General features: G+C 45.8%; 1 protein-coding gene across 1 annotated transcript in view; it reads left to right on the plus strand.

The window, feature by feature from the left end:
- The first annotated feature begins 73 nt into the window (after positions 1-73).
- Positions 74-17314, plus strand: part of KIF13A (kinesin family member 13A) — a 180293-nt gene continuing 163052 nt past the window's right edge. The window contains 1 exon segment of the mRNA XM_027767133.1: positions 74-164. Within this exon segment, the coding sequence (XP_027622934.1) occupies positions 106-164 (59 nt within the window). The 5' untranslated portion in view covers positions 74-105.

The following is a 17314-nucleotide window of genomic DNA, read 5'->3' on the forward strand; positions in this document are numbered from 1 at the left end:
CGGCACCGAGCGGCGCGGCGGGCAGGGGGCGCGGCGCTCGCCTCTGCGACGTCCCTGTGCCCTGTGCTTTCAGAGCTGGAGCTGAACACCAAGTGCGTGGTGGAGATGGAAGGGAACCAGACGGTCCTGCACCCTCCTCCTTCCAACAGCAAGCAGGGAGAAAGGTAAGGCGGGTTCGGGAGGGCGCGGGGGACCCGACCTCGCGCGCCGCTGCGAGTCGAGCCGGGAGAATGGGAGCGCGCCGTGCCATTGTTAGGAGGCCGGCCTCAAGTTTGTCGCACGCTCCTGCTGGAAGCCTTTGCAAGTCCAAGTTCCCTCGTCGCCCGCTGTCCTCCCGCCCCCGCGTGCTCGTCCCGTCGCTCCCAGAGCGGTGTCCCGCACAGCACCCTGGCCAGAGCCACCACCTGCCAGCCGGGCGGGGAGCGAGGACGCAGCAGGGGCCCTAGAGGTGATTAGCCCCACTGCCGCATTGTACAGATGGGAAAACTGAGGCCTAGCCGTTCGCAGAGCCCAGTGCCGCGATTCTCTCTGCCACTGCATGGTTTGCATCCTTTGGCACCGTCGTTCAGGAACCTAGTGTGGAAATCGAGGGTGCAGCGGAGGAGCAGAGATGGACCGAAACAGTCTTGTGCGATGCACACTCGGGCTGGACCATAGCAAGTATTTTTTGGTTGGTGAAGGTGGTATGCAGATAATGCCAAACATAACGTGCTCGGTTTGATTTTCAAGGAAACAAAGGTAGTGCCCCGACTGCGAAGACGCTGGGAGGATCTTTAAAAGGGGGGCTGCATTTACTAGATAGCAACATATTTGCATTTGAAAAGTGGTTACTGTTGGATCCTGATTAATTCTGCTCTGTTCCATCAGCAGTATGGGAAAATGCCTTAAAATAATTGGAATATTTGGCATTTTTCTGGCAAGCCCTTGAGAAGAAATCGGTTGGAATTCATTCAATATAGTAATGCAGTCAAGTTGCTTGTCAAGATCTAAAAGAAAAAGAGGGAGATTTTACAAAATAAATTCTTCTCGGAAATGAGGATAACTGTTTCTAAAAGTCACCTGTTGATTGATGAGCCATACAATGTAGTGGATTTTACTTTTCAGAGATTTTTTTTTTTTCCATTTGCAGAAAGACTCTTAAGTAGAGTCTGTTCCTTTATTGCTCAGACACAGGGTGCTAAATTTTCGGGAAGAAGTTGCCTGAGGAGGCACGATTGGGGATTCTGCCTTTCCTGTTAAATCTAGAAATTTTTATCCAGTTTGTCAGCATTCTGCTTCCTCTTGCAGATCCTTATAGCGATATTAAGTAGCTAAATTATGTTTTTAATGTTCTGTTAAATAGTCTATACTAGTGAATGTATCCTGTTTTCAGATACATTTTAGATACTGTTTTGCAGTATTTTTAGGTACATTTAGAGCAACATACACAAGTATATTTCATGATAATAGTAAGTATACTCATTGAGTAAGTTAAAATGTTTACACATTAAATAGATGCTTGCTTACATCACTAAAAGTTTTTTGTTTTGTTTTGTTTTCCCAAACTGGACATAGTCACATTGTTTCAGAAAAAATGTTCCGTTGGGTCAGATTCTTTAAAGCAGTATGGGGAAACAGGTAGACTATCTTAACTCCGACTAGGGAGCCACTGCCTCTGTTTTCCTTGCTAGTCTGGCACCTGTTTCTCGTCACTCTCAACCATAAGGAGTGCTACTGTTAGCTGTTACTGAACGAAATGAAGTGTTGTCATTTGTGCGGAAAAACAGATTAGATGTTGTGGAATTTGGATAGACTTTGTGACTGGACAGTTGGTTGCAATGCTAAATCATCAGCTGATCATTTTTAGAACTGCCACTTAGTTACTAATATGGATCTGTTAAGTAAAGATCTGTAGAGTGGTTTGGGGATTTATCCATCTGCTTCCTTAGGGTATAGTCCCTTATCTGGAGAAATAAAAATAGCCTTGAAATATGGGTGTTTGCTTGTTCTGTCCTTCTGGCAGATCTGACTCTGTGGATGGTGGCTGTGCTCTGCCTGGGATTGTGCCCGTGTGGTAGTGATCCAGTTTAAGGACAGATCGAGGACGGTCAACACTACCACGGTACTTGTAGATGAGGATTACTGCCTCTTAAGGGTGATGATTCCAAAGGCATTTTCATTTCCATTATGTAGCTTGGTTTCATGTTTCTCCAGTTTTCCTTTAAAGCAACAGTGCATTTAAAAATAGAAACAATTCCTCCCATGGGCTCTGGGCTGATTAATTGCAACAATGCTTCATGTTATGTTTGCAATTTATTTCTATCATTTGCTTTTGAGTCCAGCTCAGGGCAGGCCAAGGCTTAATGACCAGAATACCGAGAATATTATTATTTTTCATACATAGAAGTCCAAAGTTTGAAGTGCAATAGGTCATTAAATAAATATTTGCAATCCCATGCCCATCAAGAATTAACCATTTTCCTGAAAATGGTAAGAAATTACCAAAATAGTCGCTGTGGGTAGAGATTTGAAGTTGCTGGATGAAAGTTTTCAGTTTCACCTTGGAAAGCAAGTGAGAGAGCATTGACTTCCAGGAAAACGAGTGCACAGGCGTAGTTGTCATAACTTCCCCCTTTATGGAATCAAATCCAGGGTTGTGGTGAGGTAGTCAGTGATCATAGGACGTCTGAGGTCAAAGTGGTTTGTTTTGGTGCTGAAATTCTAGGATAATACATTGTATAGGGCCAGGTAAATACCAGGAGACTTCCAAAAGTTCACAGAAAAATGAAATTAAAGTACAGGTTTATATTGGTGGAACCCACACGCAGTTTTTTTCACAGTATGCATTTTCCATCATCTTTTTGAAGACCCCCTCGTGGTTGACATGTATACTGATCACCATTAGAAACCACTAAGACACCCAACCTGGTTTTGTAAAATGCCATCGCATCGCTGCCCAGGAGACACCTACAAAGTTCGGACCGTGCAGGTACCAAGCTTAGCACAGGGATCCGCGATAACTGTGGGCCTTGGAGAGGCTGGGGAGAAGAGCACATGAAGTAGTTAAAACGCAGCGTGGTCAGTGATGTAGCTGCACACTCCTGCCCGCCGTGGGCTGGCTACGTTTCTAGAAATCCCTCTCCTCTTTCCTCTCCTCCTTGAGGCTGTGAGCTGCCTCAAGGCAGGCGCCGTGTCCCAGTTCTCTTTGTGCCCCACGCTCTTGCACACAGTAGGGCACATAGCACATCAGCACCTCTGTGGTGAGGCAGGAGCACCGAGCAGGGACTGTGGAAGTAACCTGCGTCTTGGCGGCCCACAGAGACAGGTGGCATTCGACCCAGTCCCGCGGGTGCTGACTGTAGGTTAACCTTTGCAAGGTCAGGAGAAAGTCCTTTGCCAGGGAAAGTGAAAGCATCCCTGCCCCAGTTACTTCTGGGTGATAGGACGTTTTGAGTGTAGGGTGTGAAGGACTCAGAAGCAAGGCCATCTTGGAGGGGCGGGGCGAGGATGAGAATTTCTAACTTGCCAAAATAGGTGAGATCTGCTGTGAAACGTCTTCCTCTCACTCCTGCTGTCATCTCTACCCTTCCTAGGTTCTCATCTCTGCAGGAAGGGTGCCCATAGTCATTAATCCCTACGCATCTTTGCTGATATGCGTGCATATACACACATAGGTATATCTGAGTTCTTTGTATTTTAACAAATATCTTTAGTATCTTTCAATACCAGTGTATGAAGACGTCTTCATTCTTTTTTTTTTTTTTTTTGGAGAGGTTTTTGCTGTAGGGTGCATGCACTCGCCAGAAAGACAGAGAGAGACGGAGATACAGAAAGCGAGAAACCACTCCCCAGGAGGGATGGCCATGCAGCAATCCCTTCTCCTCCATTCTCCTCTCAGGATCTTGGGCACGCCCGCACACGCACCCAGCGTGAGTTTAAGCCGCTGGGTCTGGGACTCGAACCATGGTTGACTACATGGGAGTCCAGCGACATAGCCATTATGCTAACTGCTGGTCCCTTCATTCTTTTTTACATGTAGTATGGCTAGTAGTACTGGCTTTTAAAGTACAGGTGGTTGGCTTGATCCTTATAACTGATCTTTATGACTTCTAGGAAGTGAAGCTTTATCATGGAAAGACTGAAATGGAACTTGCTTTCTACATGGGTTTTTGTTCTGGGTTATTTTATGTAAGTGAATTATAAAGCAAGTATCCAAAGGAAGTAATGTAACCTCGGTTTCTCTCCTGCAAGGTGTAGAGTGTACCTTGCAAAGCACGTGAAGGAATGCCAGTGGAAGAAAGCCCCCTCTTGGTCGACTGCACGTATATTTTCCAGCATTGCAGGTTGCAAGTTTTTATTTGCAGGCTGGCTTCCTTCGCCATTCCCAAGGCTTCTAGGATGGTTTCTTCAGCTCAGTTGTATCTGCAGACCAGAAATTTAAATATTAGTGGAAGTCATGCAAAGTTAAAAAGATAAATCACCCAAGAAGCAGTAATATTCCACATTATAAAATTAGATGTGGGACCTTTGAATTCTGTTGTGTGTGTTGTCTCTCTTCTCTCTGGCTGGATTAAAAGTGAGTAGTACAAAAGCAAAGAATATTTAGTTTTTACTAACCCAGAAGTGAGCATCTGTCTCCCTTTTCACATGATATTAGTATGATTTTAAAGAGCAGTGTAATAGAATAGTTTCATGAGCTGTCAACATTTTCGACTTGTCTTAAAATAAAGGCACCTTGAAATCTAACAGTTTTAAAAAAAAGTTAAAAGTAATTATAATGCAATATAGTTTAGTGATTTTAAAATTGTTTTTATTATAGTCCACAGTTTAAAATACATCTTACAATATAGACCTCTGTGGATGTGTGTATTATAAAGGTTCATGAAAAAAATGCTCTTAATTCTGTGTAATGTCTCTTACCATCTATTGTCTTCTGTTCAAATTCATAAAAATAAAAAAAAAAAAAATCATGGGGGCCAGTAGGTGGCATAGTGGTCAAGGTGCTGGACTCTCACATGGCTGATCATGGTTTGAGTTCTGGACCCGGTGGCTTAAAAAAAATCACGCCAGGCACTTGTGCGTGTGTGTGCCCAAGATCCCAAGAGGAGAATGGAGAAGAGATCGTGGCGTGGCCATCCCCTCTAGGGGGGGGTGGGGTGATTTTTTACTTTTCTTCTCATTGCCTCTCTTTTTCCAGTGAGCATATGTGCCCTATGGCAAAAACCTAGGGACAAAAAAAGATGTGACTGATTTCATACCCTGCTAATGAGTCACACATTTATAAACTTGAAACACACAGGTGTTGTGGGTAAGAACTGAAGCTTTGGGTTTTGTTTAGTTGTTTTTAAAACCCATGTGTGCAGTTTAAAGTGTGGACTAGTGTTATAATTTATAAAGGGTATGCTGAAAAAATGAAACAAACTAACAAAAAAGCCCTTCTTCCCTTTATTTCATTCCCTGGCGGCAACTTCTTGTAGTGGCTTTAGCTTATTCTTTGGGAATTTCCCTCCTTTCTGAGCAACAGGCTGGTGGTGCTAGATTTTATTTGCTCCCTTTGTTCTTGTTCTCTGTCCTATTCCCACCCCCACTCCCAAATTATTCCCATTCCCCATTTCCCAATATGGCTATATAGCAGTTTGGTTTCGATCAATATTTAGTGTTTATATTATTTACTTTTTTTTAGAGGTTTTTGCCTTAGGGCACATATACTTGCTGGAGAGAGAGAGAGAGAAATGGCGAGAGGGAAAGTGACAAGTCACCCCCCAAAGGGGATGGCCACGCCACAACCCCCTCTCCATTCTCCTCCTGGGATCTTGGGCATGCATGCATATGTGCCTGGCCTGAGTTTCAAGCCACCAGGTCCAGGACTTGAACTACGCTCAGCCATGTGGGAGTTTAGCAATATAACCACTCTACCATCTGCTGGCCCCAGTGTTTACATTGTTCATACGACTATGTAGAACAGTGTTGACAGTTGAGCCGTGTGCTTTTTAATTTTTTTGGTAATTTTTTGCTATAGGGTGCATGCACTTATGGGAGAAACAGAGAAAGAGAGAAAGTAAAAAATGATTCCACCAGGGGGCATGGCTACACTGCAGTACCTTCTCTGTTCTCCTCTTGAGATTTTGGGCACACACGCACATGCACCTGGCATGTTTATTAAGCTGCCAGGTCCAGGACTCAGACCCTTTGGTTGGCCATGTGAGATTCAGCCACCTTACTCATCACACCACAGGCTGGCGAGCCATGTAATTTTTGATGAATTATTTTCCTCTCATTTAAAACTTTTTGTTTTCCCTGGTGTTAATATTTTTTCTTTTAATTTACTTTTTTATGGTTTTTTTTTTTTTTTTTAGTTGTTTACCATAGGGCGTGTGCACTCACCAGAGACAGAGAGAGGAAAAGTGAGAACTCACCCCTCGTGCTGGCTGTGCTGCAGTGCCTTCTTCGTTCTCCTCTCAGGATTTGAGCACACACACCCCCATGCCCAGTGTGTTTTTCAAGCTGCTGGGTCCAGGACTCTAGCCTGGACTCTAGTTGGTCATGGGGGATCTGGCTGCCTTGACCACCAGGCCACAGGCTGATGCCTTCATGAAACCTTTTAGAGTATTTTGGTTACTAATTGGAAAGCATTTTTTCCTCAAGCTTGCTGACACAAAAACATATCTTTGAAATTGTATGACAACATCAACTATTCTCACATTATAATGGAGCTACAAGTTGATAGTTTTCAGATTTAAGTATGAGAGAGGGCATGGAAAAAATGACTTGGTGTGGTAAGAAGACTAGCAGTTCTCGACCTTCAGTGTACGTCAGAATGATCTGGAGGGTCCCACCTCTGAAAGGGTCTGATTCTGTCTGAAGGGTTCCAGTTCAGGAGTCTGGGGGGTAGCTTGGGAACTTGCATTTTTGAAAGCTTCTTTATTTGTTCCATGAATGAGAGAACAATAGAAAGAGAATCCCCAGTGGAGCTTTGACACTGATCCATCCCGAGCCTTCGGCTGGCCCTGGATCATGGCCAGGTGCATGCCTGGAGTGCTCAGGGAGGTCTCTGGACTGGAACCAGAAACCTTCCCATGTGGAATTGCCTTGCAGAGCATCGTGTTTTACTGCTGGGCCTCTGTCTGGCCCCAGAGCATCTGCATTTCTAAGCTGTGTTTCTAACGGGATGGCAGTGCTGAGAGCTCAGGACCCAGTGTTGAGAGCTGCTGGTCTAGACCACCACTGTCACAGGCCTGTGATGATGGAGATGCCCAGCAGCCCACCGCCCAGGGCCGGTCGCTAGCTGTGATGTGATTCCTAAGCACTTGAAATGAGGCTGGTACAATTAAGGAACTGAATTTTAAATTTTGCTTACTTTTTATTACACTTAAACAGTTACAAAAGATCTTTAAAAAATCATGGAAAATGCAGGCAGCTGGATCTTATATGGCTGACTGTGAAGTTCGAGCCCCAGACCCAGCAGCTGGAAAATCACATCCGGTGCATGTGCACACATGCCCAAAATCCTGAGAGGAAAATGGAGAAGGGATTGTGGTGTGGCCATCACCCTGGGGGTTGATTTCTCACTCCCCCCGCCATCTCTGCGAGCACATATGCCCTATGGCAAAAGCTTGAAAAAATTATGGAAATGCTTTTGTCTTTTCTTTTTCTTTTCTTTTCTTTCTTTCTTTCTTTTTTTTTTTTTTTTTTTTTTTCACGGTTTTTGCTATACGTCTACTGTCGCACTCGCCAGAAACAGAAAGCAAGAAATCACCCTCCCCACCCCCCCAAGCAGGGATGGCCACACCGCCATCCCTTCTCCTCCATTCTTCTCTCGGGATCTTGGGTATGCACACACACACATGCCTGGTGTGAGTTTAAGCCACTGCGTCCGGGACTCGAACTGCGGTCAACTACATGGGAGTCTAGCAACGTCGCCATTACGCTAACTGCTGGTCCCAAAAATACTTATTATAAAAAAAGCTAGGCATGGATTTCAAAGTGTTTCTCGCCAGAATAAACCCATGCTTTAATTCCATTTTCCATGAATTTTTGAAGTCCCCCATGCGTGTGGCAGGTGGCCGCTTTACTGAACAGCACAGCATAATTCTCACCAAAAGCTGCGTTGTAAAATTACCCTAGGCCCCGGGACCCACTCCCAGAGATTCGGGCTTCACTGGGCTGTACTACATCTTGGACTTGTTTTCTTTTTTTTTTTTTTTTCTTTTCGAAGTTTTCAGGTGTCACAGTCACCGTTGTCACTTACCAAACCACTGCAGAAGTTCATGGTTTAAATCACCATTTACTATGCCCGGAGGTTCTGTGGGGCAGCCATTTGGACAGGACGAAGTCAGTGTGCCGTGCCTCCGCTCCACAGTGTCTGGGGACCGGGCCATCTGAAGGCTCACCCTGGCCGAAGGTCTAAGATGGCCAGCTCACGTGGTTGGGGATGGTTGAAAACCACTGGTCGAAGTTAATGAGCCAGGTTCTAAAGCCTCGTTGGACAACGCTAAGACTCTCTGGTCAGGCGTGTTGAATTAAAGCCCCTCATTATTGTGACAGAAGGGGGAGGAGTGACCTAAATTGTCCAGAAGTGAGTCCTTGCTGGTTCCTTCACCTGTTTGTTTTTTCCCCTTAATTTTTAGATACTTGCCACAGGGCACTTACACTTGCTGGAGAGAGAGAAAGAGAGAGAGCACTCCATTAGGGAGGATGGCCAAGCTGCAATCCCTTCTCCATTCTCCTCTTGGGATTTTGGGCGTATACATGAACACATGCCTGCCATGGTTTTCAAGCCACCAGATCTGGGATTCAAACTGTGGTCGGCCATGTGTGAGTCTAGTGTCTTAACCAGCATGCCACCTGCTGGCTTTCATCCAGTTTTGACTTGGTGGCATCGTGGGTTTCTTTTCATCTTTCCATTCTCAGCTCTTGGGCCCCAATTCCCTATTTTAGATCTTGTGACTATCTGGTGATCCCACCGGAGCCCTGGGGACCCCATTCTGGCAGAGGCTCCGGCCTGGGCTATGGAGAAGCAGATGGCAGATTAATAGAGTGGAAGTGTTGGCACTGCCTGCTTCTGCCCTGCCTTGTCTGTGTCTTTGAGCTCACCGCTGATCAATCACCGACACATCTCTATTTCTTCCTCTGTAAAGCCGAGGGCAGGACTAGGTCCTGTAAGGATTTTTCAAGTTCTAACACACAGATTTATCCCAACTGTATTTACATGCAGAGCTGAGTCAAACTGAGTAAGTAGGCAACCTTTGCAGGGCCGGAAATGGGCTGCTTTTTAATTTATTGCTTATCAGAGTGTCAGGGGGACTGGCGGGGGGCGGGGGACTGAAGGTGTCCCACGAAACAAGACAGCCTCCAGCTCTGCAGCTACCTGACGGCGTTGGCCTATGAGCCAGCTGAGACTGATGCGGCGCACCTCCACCTGGGCTGGGACAGGTTTTGTACGTGCCTGCAGGACATTAGAAAAACCATCTGATCTGGACCTTCTGTTCGTGTTCATTTTGAACAGTTGTGTTCTTTTGGGGGCCCAGTGACTTTTCGGCTGTTCTCACACTTTTATGCAAGTGTGTGTGGATGAGGTTGCTGAAGTGAGCTGTGAGCTTAGCGCTTCTTGGGCAGCTCGTTCTGTCTCTGAGGGTTCTGTTATAACCTTACCAAACTAAGTTAATCCCCAGTATCTTCTGTAGGAGGAGCTGTGTGTGTGTGTGTGTGTGTATGTATGTATTTCCCCTCTGAATCAAGCCTTTTCTGGGTGGTGTGCGTGTGTGTGTTTATGTATGTATGTATGTGTGTGTGTGTGTGCATTTCTCCTCTGGATTGAGCCTTTTCTAGGTGGTGTGCATGTGTGTGTGTGTGTTTATGTATATGTGTGTGTGTGTGTGTGTGTGTGTATTTCTCCTCTGGATCGAGCCTTTCCTTTCTGTCGAGGCGGTGGAGTTAGACTCCACGCAGCCCTCAGAGCCCAGCCTGGGGTGTGATGAGCTTTGCCTGCCCTTAGAGGAGGCGCGCAAGGAGTGCATCTGTTTGCAATTCCTGCAGAGAAGTTGGGAGGCTTGTGTTTAAGAAAACAAAAATCCCGGACAGGAAGGAAGCCTTTGAGGAAAGGGAAACTTTGTCCTTTTCTGCTGGCTCTCTGTGTTGTCTTGACTGTATACCACAGACAAGAGTGATCACAAATATTCCCGTGTCTCAGCGGAGAGTCTCCCAGGAGTCTCAGAGAGGGCAACTGGTGAGGAAACTGAGGAATGCTTGACGTCTCGTGTGAGTTCAAAGCCGAAAGCCGCATGCAGTACACCTGCATGCAGGCGGTCATCAGATTGCCAAACCTCCCAGTGTGTTTACACTCCCTTCCGGGGTTAATGAAACAAGCCTTCAGAGTGGAAGCTTGAAATCTCTGACAGAAATCATACAAAGTGTCTAGCTGAACCAGTTGTAGCTGTAATCTTTACAATGTTACAGTTTGAAATGGAATAGGGTGGTTTAGTTTTGTTTTGCCTTTTGTCTATCCTTAACTAGTTTTATTCACATAGCTAATTAAAGTTTGGTATTCTCCATACAAATTGTAATAGGGACTGTTATTACATTGAAAAAGGTCCTTAAAATTGCTTGTTTTAAGGGTAATGTTTTGACTAAGGAGAAAGGAGTGTGGCGACAGGGAGGCTGATCTCAGTAACTGTGCTAAATTTCAGCAGACTTTACTGATTGACTGAATTATTTTAAAATATTTATTTATTTAATTCCATTTTAAAAAAATCTTAACTTGACCAGAGAGATTGAGAGAGAGAGAGAAAGAAAAAGCGAGAAAGCAAGTCATCAGGTCTGGGACTCAAACAGTGGTCTGCCATGTGAGAATCCAACACCTTTAACCACCACACCACCTGCCAGCCCCAGACTTGCCTGGTTTTAAACATCTGCCTTTTTGATCTAGAGATACCAAGAGTTTGGGTGCCAATAGGTCACACTAGCATGGGTACTGTCATTTTAAGTTTCTTTGAAGCCCCGAAATATTGCTGACTTTGATAGTTAGAATAGGATTTTCTCCTCCAGGATGACAGCTTACTCTACATTTTTATTTTTCGGAAAGATTTTTAATATAGGGCGCATGCGCTCACCAGAAATAGAGAGAGACAGAGAGACAGCGAGAAATCACCCCCCAGGGGGGATGGCCATGCTGCAATCCCCTCTCCTCTTGGGATCTTGGGCACGCATGTACACGCGCCCGGCGTGAGTTTTAAGCCACTGGGTCTGGGACACGAACTACGGTCGACTACATGGAAGTCCAGTGACATAGCCATTACGCTAACTGCTGGTCCCAAGCTTTTGTTTTTTTTCTGTGCACTTACTGACCCACTAAAATTGAGAAAATATATTTAGGATATTTTATCAAAACATTCTAGTCTCCAGGTCCAGCAGATGGCATGGTGGTTAAGGGTACTGGACTTCCATATGGTCGACCACAGTTTGAGTCCTGGACCTGCAGCTAGCTTTCGCTCCCTCTCTCTCTCTCTGTCCCTCTCTGGTCAAATTAAAATAAATAAATAAATAAAATGAAATAAAAAGAAACGTTCTAGTCTCCTTTATTTATTAGTTATTTTTCCAAGGCATGTGTATTTCTAAAGACATACATATTTGTGGTTTTCTTTTTTTCTTTAATAATGGAGAGAACTTCATGCTTTCTCAGAACTTTTGATTGGCTCATCCAATTTAGTTTTCGCATACACAAAAACTAAACACAACAAAAGTTTCTGCGGACCAAGTACTGGCGTAGTTACACCAGTGAGTCCGTGCTTTGCTTTGCTTTTTCCCTCTGCTTGGAAATCATGTCGGCCACCATCCTGGCCCAGCAGGTCCTGAGAGAGGCCCAGACAGTCGTGCGGTCCTCCATTCACCTCTCTGTGCTCGCCCCCGAGCTCTCCGAGTTAGGCCCTGCAGCTTCTCAACCCACTGGGGAAGAAAGAGCGTGCTGGGGAAGTAGACGGAGAGTGGAAGGCAGGTCAGCGGAGGAGGACCACGCAGGGCTTGGCCTGGGGCTTTCAGTCCCTCCCAAAGCCGTTTTGGTGATCTAGAGGCAGCAGCAGGCCCAGATGGGGGAGACCAGGCCAGATACATGTGTCCGCTCGGCAGCGGGAATGTTCCGGAACATCCGAGGTGTGCATTAGGTCATCTCCCATTCTGAATTAGAAAGAAAAAGCCTCCTGCTTGTCTCATCGGTCTTACTAATCAGCGTCTAGCAGAGCCCGTTAGGAAGCGTGCACGGGAGCATTTTATGTCAGAGAGGAGATCCAGTGACAGAGCCAAGTAAATAGACGTCAGACCATTGACCTCTTTCCAGTAATCTGCCTGCTTCCACTGCCAGTGTGGTTCTGTTTTGCTTTTCCTTTTATAAAATGCAGCCTTTGACCTCAACGTGTGTTTGGATGGCCGTGGCCATGTGTGTGGATGATGGGAGACGCCGTCTGCCTCAGCCTCTTATGTACTGAATCCCCTTCTGGAGATGTCAGCGCCAGATTCGGCCAGGATACTGAGCAGATGCAGGTTGCAGCCCTTGAGAAGCCTTACGTCTATGTACCCAAGGGCCACGGCGCCTGCCCCCCATCCATGTGGCCCACGCCTGTGTCCTGAGTAAAGACGGTGATGGGCTGGCCCTGGAGTATGGTGATTGCGTATTATGTATCGGGAGCTGGATCCCACGTGGCCAACCACAGTTCGAATCCAGCCTGGCTGCTTGAGAAACGTGCTGGTCTCCTATGCTCGTGTGTCCCAGATCCCGACGGGCTGGAGGAGCAAGGATTGCAGTGTTACCCTGCCCCTTTGAGAGGTTCTCACAGACCCCCTCTGGTGAGCACATGCACTCTGGCAATAAAAAAAAAAAAAAAGAAAGAAAGAAAGAAAGAAAAAAAAGACAGTGACTACCTCTGTGTCTATGAGGGCTGTAGACAATGACTTTTCACTCCTCCTCCGTGATAAGCTCCTTGAGCCCGGAGGCACGGAGCCCCTGGACTAACTTCTCTTCTGTGTCTTTTTCTTTAATAATGGAGAGAACTTCATGCTTTCTCAGAACTTTTGATTGGCTCGTCCAATTTAGTTTTCTTGTACACAAAAGCTGAACACCACGAAAACTTGTTTCTTTCTGGTGGTAGCTAGCACGAGCCTTGTACGTAGTAGGTGCCTTCGAGGTGTTTTATGATGGTATCCAGTGAGAGGCATGAACAGACTTCCTAGGCGCACGGGGTCTGTGGGCAGAGCGCTTCCCTCCGAGCCTCAGGCTGGTCTCGCACATCACTCGTGGTTTCACCACTTCTAATCAGGCTGTCGGAGCCCTTTCATTTCTGTGTCAGCTGATTGCATAATGATAATGCAATGCTCTTGTGTGGCTTTTTCGGATAATGGGTGGACCGCTGTAGCTCTAGACCCTTCCAACTGTGACTCCCACTGCCTCGGGCTGACCGCAGAGGCCACGCTGCTTAGGACTGGGAGTGGTGGTGGATCCAGCCAGGAGGGCACCCTGTCCTTGGCAACCTCATGCTTGTAGCGTCTGCTGCACGAGCTGTGTGGCGACCTCGGCAGGGAGCTCCGGGTGGGTAACTAGTGGATAAGAATTCTGTCCTGAGCAGTCATGAGCTCAGATTTGTCCCCTGTCACACCAGGGCTGATGTCTGCTCTGGGGTGCTGTGTGGTCCCAGACTTACTGGGTGGACCGTTCTCTAACCAGACGTGGCTGGCATCCCCAGTCAGAACGTGAGTTGTTCTGTTTAATCATGGAAAGAGATGGGCGGAGCGGCAGAGCTGAGGGAAAGGAAAGGTCTGGGCAGATTGCCAGCACACCTTCCTCCAGCTCCATCTGGAGTGTGCTGCTCCTGACGCTTCCTGCTTCTGGAGGTGAGAGGTCTCTGGGCACCGCTCCCTCCCTAGCTCCTCAGTGCAGGGGGTCATGCCACATCTCCCCTTTGTTCTTGCAGCCGTCAGTGTCCTCTCTCCCCCCACCCCCCGTGCAGCACACATGTCAAGCGATGCTCCTAAGTGTCACCCCCCGGCTTCTCAGCCTCGCGGGCAGCTCACAGCCTGCTGTTCAGGAATGCACGTTGGAATGGAGGTCACGCGAGGATGGCATTTTTCAGAGATGACTTTGAATCTGTTTATATGTATATTTTCTTTCTTTTTTTAAGAGAGATTTTTGCTATAGGGTACGTGTGCTTGCTGGAAAGACAGAAAGCGAAAAGTCACCACCCCAGGAGGGATGGCCACACCACTATCCCTTCTCCTCCATTTTCCTCTCGGGATCTTGGGTATGCACACACATGTGCCCAGTGTGAGTTTAAGCCACGGGTCTTGTTCTTAAACCGTGGTTGACTTTGTGGGAATCTGGCGACATAACCGTGGCATCATCTGCTGGTCCCTGTTTTATGTATTTAGTAAGCCATTTACAGGCTTTACTAAGTCTTTATGAACTTTATGTCACAAGTCCCCTATCGACGAGTTACATGTGAACATCTCGCAGTGACTACCAAATGTCAGCGAGATGTGGTGGCATGAATGAGCCTTCCTGGTTTGGAAATCAGAGCAGAAGGCGGGAGATTCTGGCTGGCCACTGAGAGCAGGGGAGAGCCCACGCCGGTCTTACCTCTGGGGGTAAAAGACGAGGCACCTTCTAGGAAGTGGTTGTCAGAAACGGTCTGTGATGAGGCAGTCCAGGACTGGAAGTGCATGGCCAGGTCTCTGGTGTCTGGAGGCTGACGGCTTTGGGTAGTGCTCTCTGCCTTAGACAATTTTCTTTTCCACCCTTGAGCGAGTGAGTGCAAGAGGCGTTCTGTCTTTTGTTATTCACAACTTTTTAAAAAAATGACAAAAATACACAACTCAGTTCTACTTTCATTCTTGTATTTCCAACCAAGTATCTGAGTGACTTTTTAGGAACTCACAGCTAATGTTTGCACGGCTCAGGGCTTCTTCGTCCAGGAGAAGTGAGAGGCACTCATCCTTCCTTCTCTATTGGAGAGCTTAGAGAACGCTGCTTTTAATACACACTTGTTCTAAATATAAACATGACACCCACTTAACTGTTGAACTTGGACAACACAGTGTATTAGAGATAAAATATAATTTGTCCAGCATTCTACTAACATCTTAATGCATTTCTCCTTTACTGTGATGGCATTTTATCCCATTGCATGCATAACTCATTTCTTCTTCTTTTTTTTTCTTTTTGTTAATTGTTAGAAGGTACATGTACTCACCAGAGAGTCAGAGATAGAGACAGGGAGTGGAAGAAAGCCCCTTCCCTGCCATTAATTACCAAATGTCAGTGAGATGTTATGACATGGTTGAGCCACCACACTGGGGATAGTCACCCCACAATCCCTACTGCTTTCTCCATCTTAGTGGATTTTGAGCATGCATACACGTGAGCCTAGGGTGGTTTTCTTTTTCTTTTCTTTCCTTTTATTTTTTTTTAAAGAATTCTTTATTTAATTCCATTTGTTATTTATTTATTTATTTTAATTTGATCAGAGGGAGAGAGAAAGGGGAAGTGAGAAAGTAAGCCACCAGGTCTGGGACTTGAACTGTAGTTGGCCATGTGGGAATCCAGAGCCTTTAACCACCACACCACCTGCCAGACCCAGTGCCTAGGATGTTTTTCAAGCCACCAGTGCTGGGATTCTAACTGTGGTCAGCTATGTGAGATCTGGCTCCTTTGACCTCTAAACTATGGGGCCAACCTAAATAAATAATGTTTTTTAGAGAGATTTTTGCTATAGGGTGTGTGCACTCACCAGAGAGACAGAGACAGAGAGACAGAAAGTAAGAAATCATCCCTCAGGGGGATAGCCAGGCCACACTCCCTTCTCCTCCATTTTCCTCTCGGGATCCGGGGCAAGCATGCACATGTGCCTGACGTGAGTTTTAAGCCTCTAGGTTCAGGACTTAAACCATGGTTGACTACATGGGAGTCCAGCGACATAACCATGACGCCATCTGCTGGTCCCGGGATTTTAATGCTTCTGCAGTAGCAAGAACTATGAAAGGGGGCTGGTGCTGAAGTAGTGGGATGCCTCCCGAGTTGAGGATAAGGGTGAAAGCACTCTCTCATTTCGCAGCAGTACCTGACGGGGGGACGCGGTCAAGTGCGTCTGTGTGTGAACCGTGTGGAAACCAGCAGGTGTTGTGTCGTGCTCGATCAGGTCCACGAGACTGGCTCTGTTTTTCACCTCCTCCCTTGTATTATTTTTTTTCCTTTCTCCATGAATGCTCAGATGGTCGTACTTGACCAACAAGAGTCTTCATTGTGGCTTTTTGGCTGTTTTTCAGAACTTTTCAAAGTCCTCTTTTGCACTGGTAAAAATATGCCCTAGAATCTTAAATACTTACTATTTCAAGATGTAAGTCTTTTTACTGGAAAAGGACATTGGAGACAAATTATAAATGGCTATACCAGGTCATTTCTCATGGGTACTAAAATTGCTATGTTTGAGATGGGATTTTAAAAACCATGCACACACACAATCATTATGAGTTGGTGTTGATAACGTTCATTTTAGCCTGTCATCTGCCTATCTCAGTAATTTTAACTCCTCATCCAAACTAATACAGGTTGAGTATTGCTAATCCAAACTCCAAAACTTTTGGAGTATTGTCATGATGTCACGAGTGGAAATTTCCATGCCCAGCTTAAGTGATGGGTTCCAGTTTAAAACAAACAAACAAACACTGCAATACAAACATATTATATAAAATTACCTTTAAGCTATGTGTATAAATTGTGCATAAATGAATTTTATGTTTGGACTTGGGTCTCATCCTTGAGATAATCACATTTTGTATATATATGTAAATATTTCAAAATCCAAAGAAACTTTGAAGTCTGAAGCACTCCTGACGCATTCAGAGTAAGTTACTCAACCTATAATATACTTTTTAATTTTATGAGTATGTCATTTGATGAGCTTATGGTTATTTCTTAATCTAAAATCATGACTAAAGCTAATTTGTTAACTGTCACATCAGAGATAAATCTGAAATAAAATAGCATAGTCAAGTTCAGTTCTGGTAATGAAGCTATTCTCTCAGTAACAAGAGTTAACATTGGGACCAGCAGTTGGCGTAATGGCTATGTTGCTGGACTACCATGTAGTTGACCATGGTTTGAGTCCTGGACGCGGTGACTTAAACTCATGCTGGGCGCGTGTGTGTACATGCTCAACATCCTGAGAGGAGAATGGAGGAGAAGGGATTGCGGTGTGGCCATTCCCCCGGGGGGGTGATTTCTCACTTTCTGTTTCTCTCTGTCTTTCTGGCAAGCACACGCGCCATATAGCAAAAACCTCTCAAAAAAAAAAAAAAA

The sequence above is a fragment of the Tupaia chinensis genome, unplaced genomic scaffold (genome assembly GCF_000334495.1).
Source record: "Tupaia chinensis unplaced genomic scaffold, TupChi_1.0 Scaffold143936_1, whole genome shotgun sequence".
In the NCBI taxonomy this organism is placed as follows: domain Eukaryota; kingdom Metazoa; phylum Chordata; class Mammalia; order Scandentia; family Tupaiidae; genus Tupaia; species Tupaia belangeri.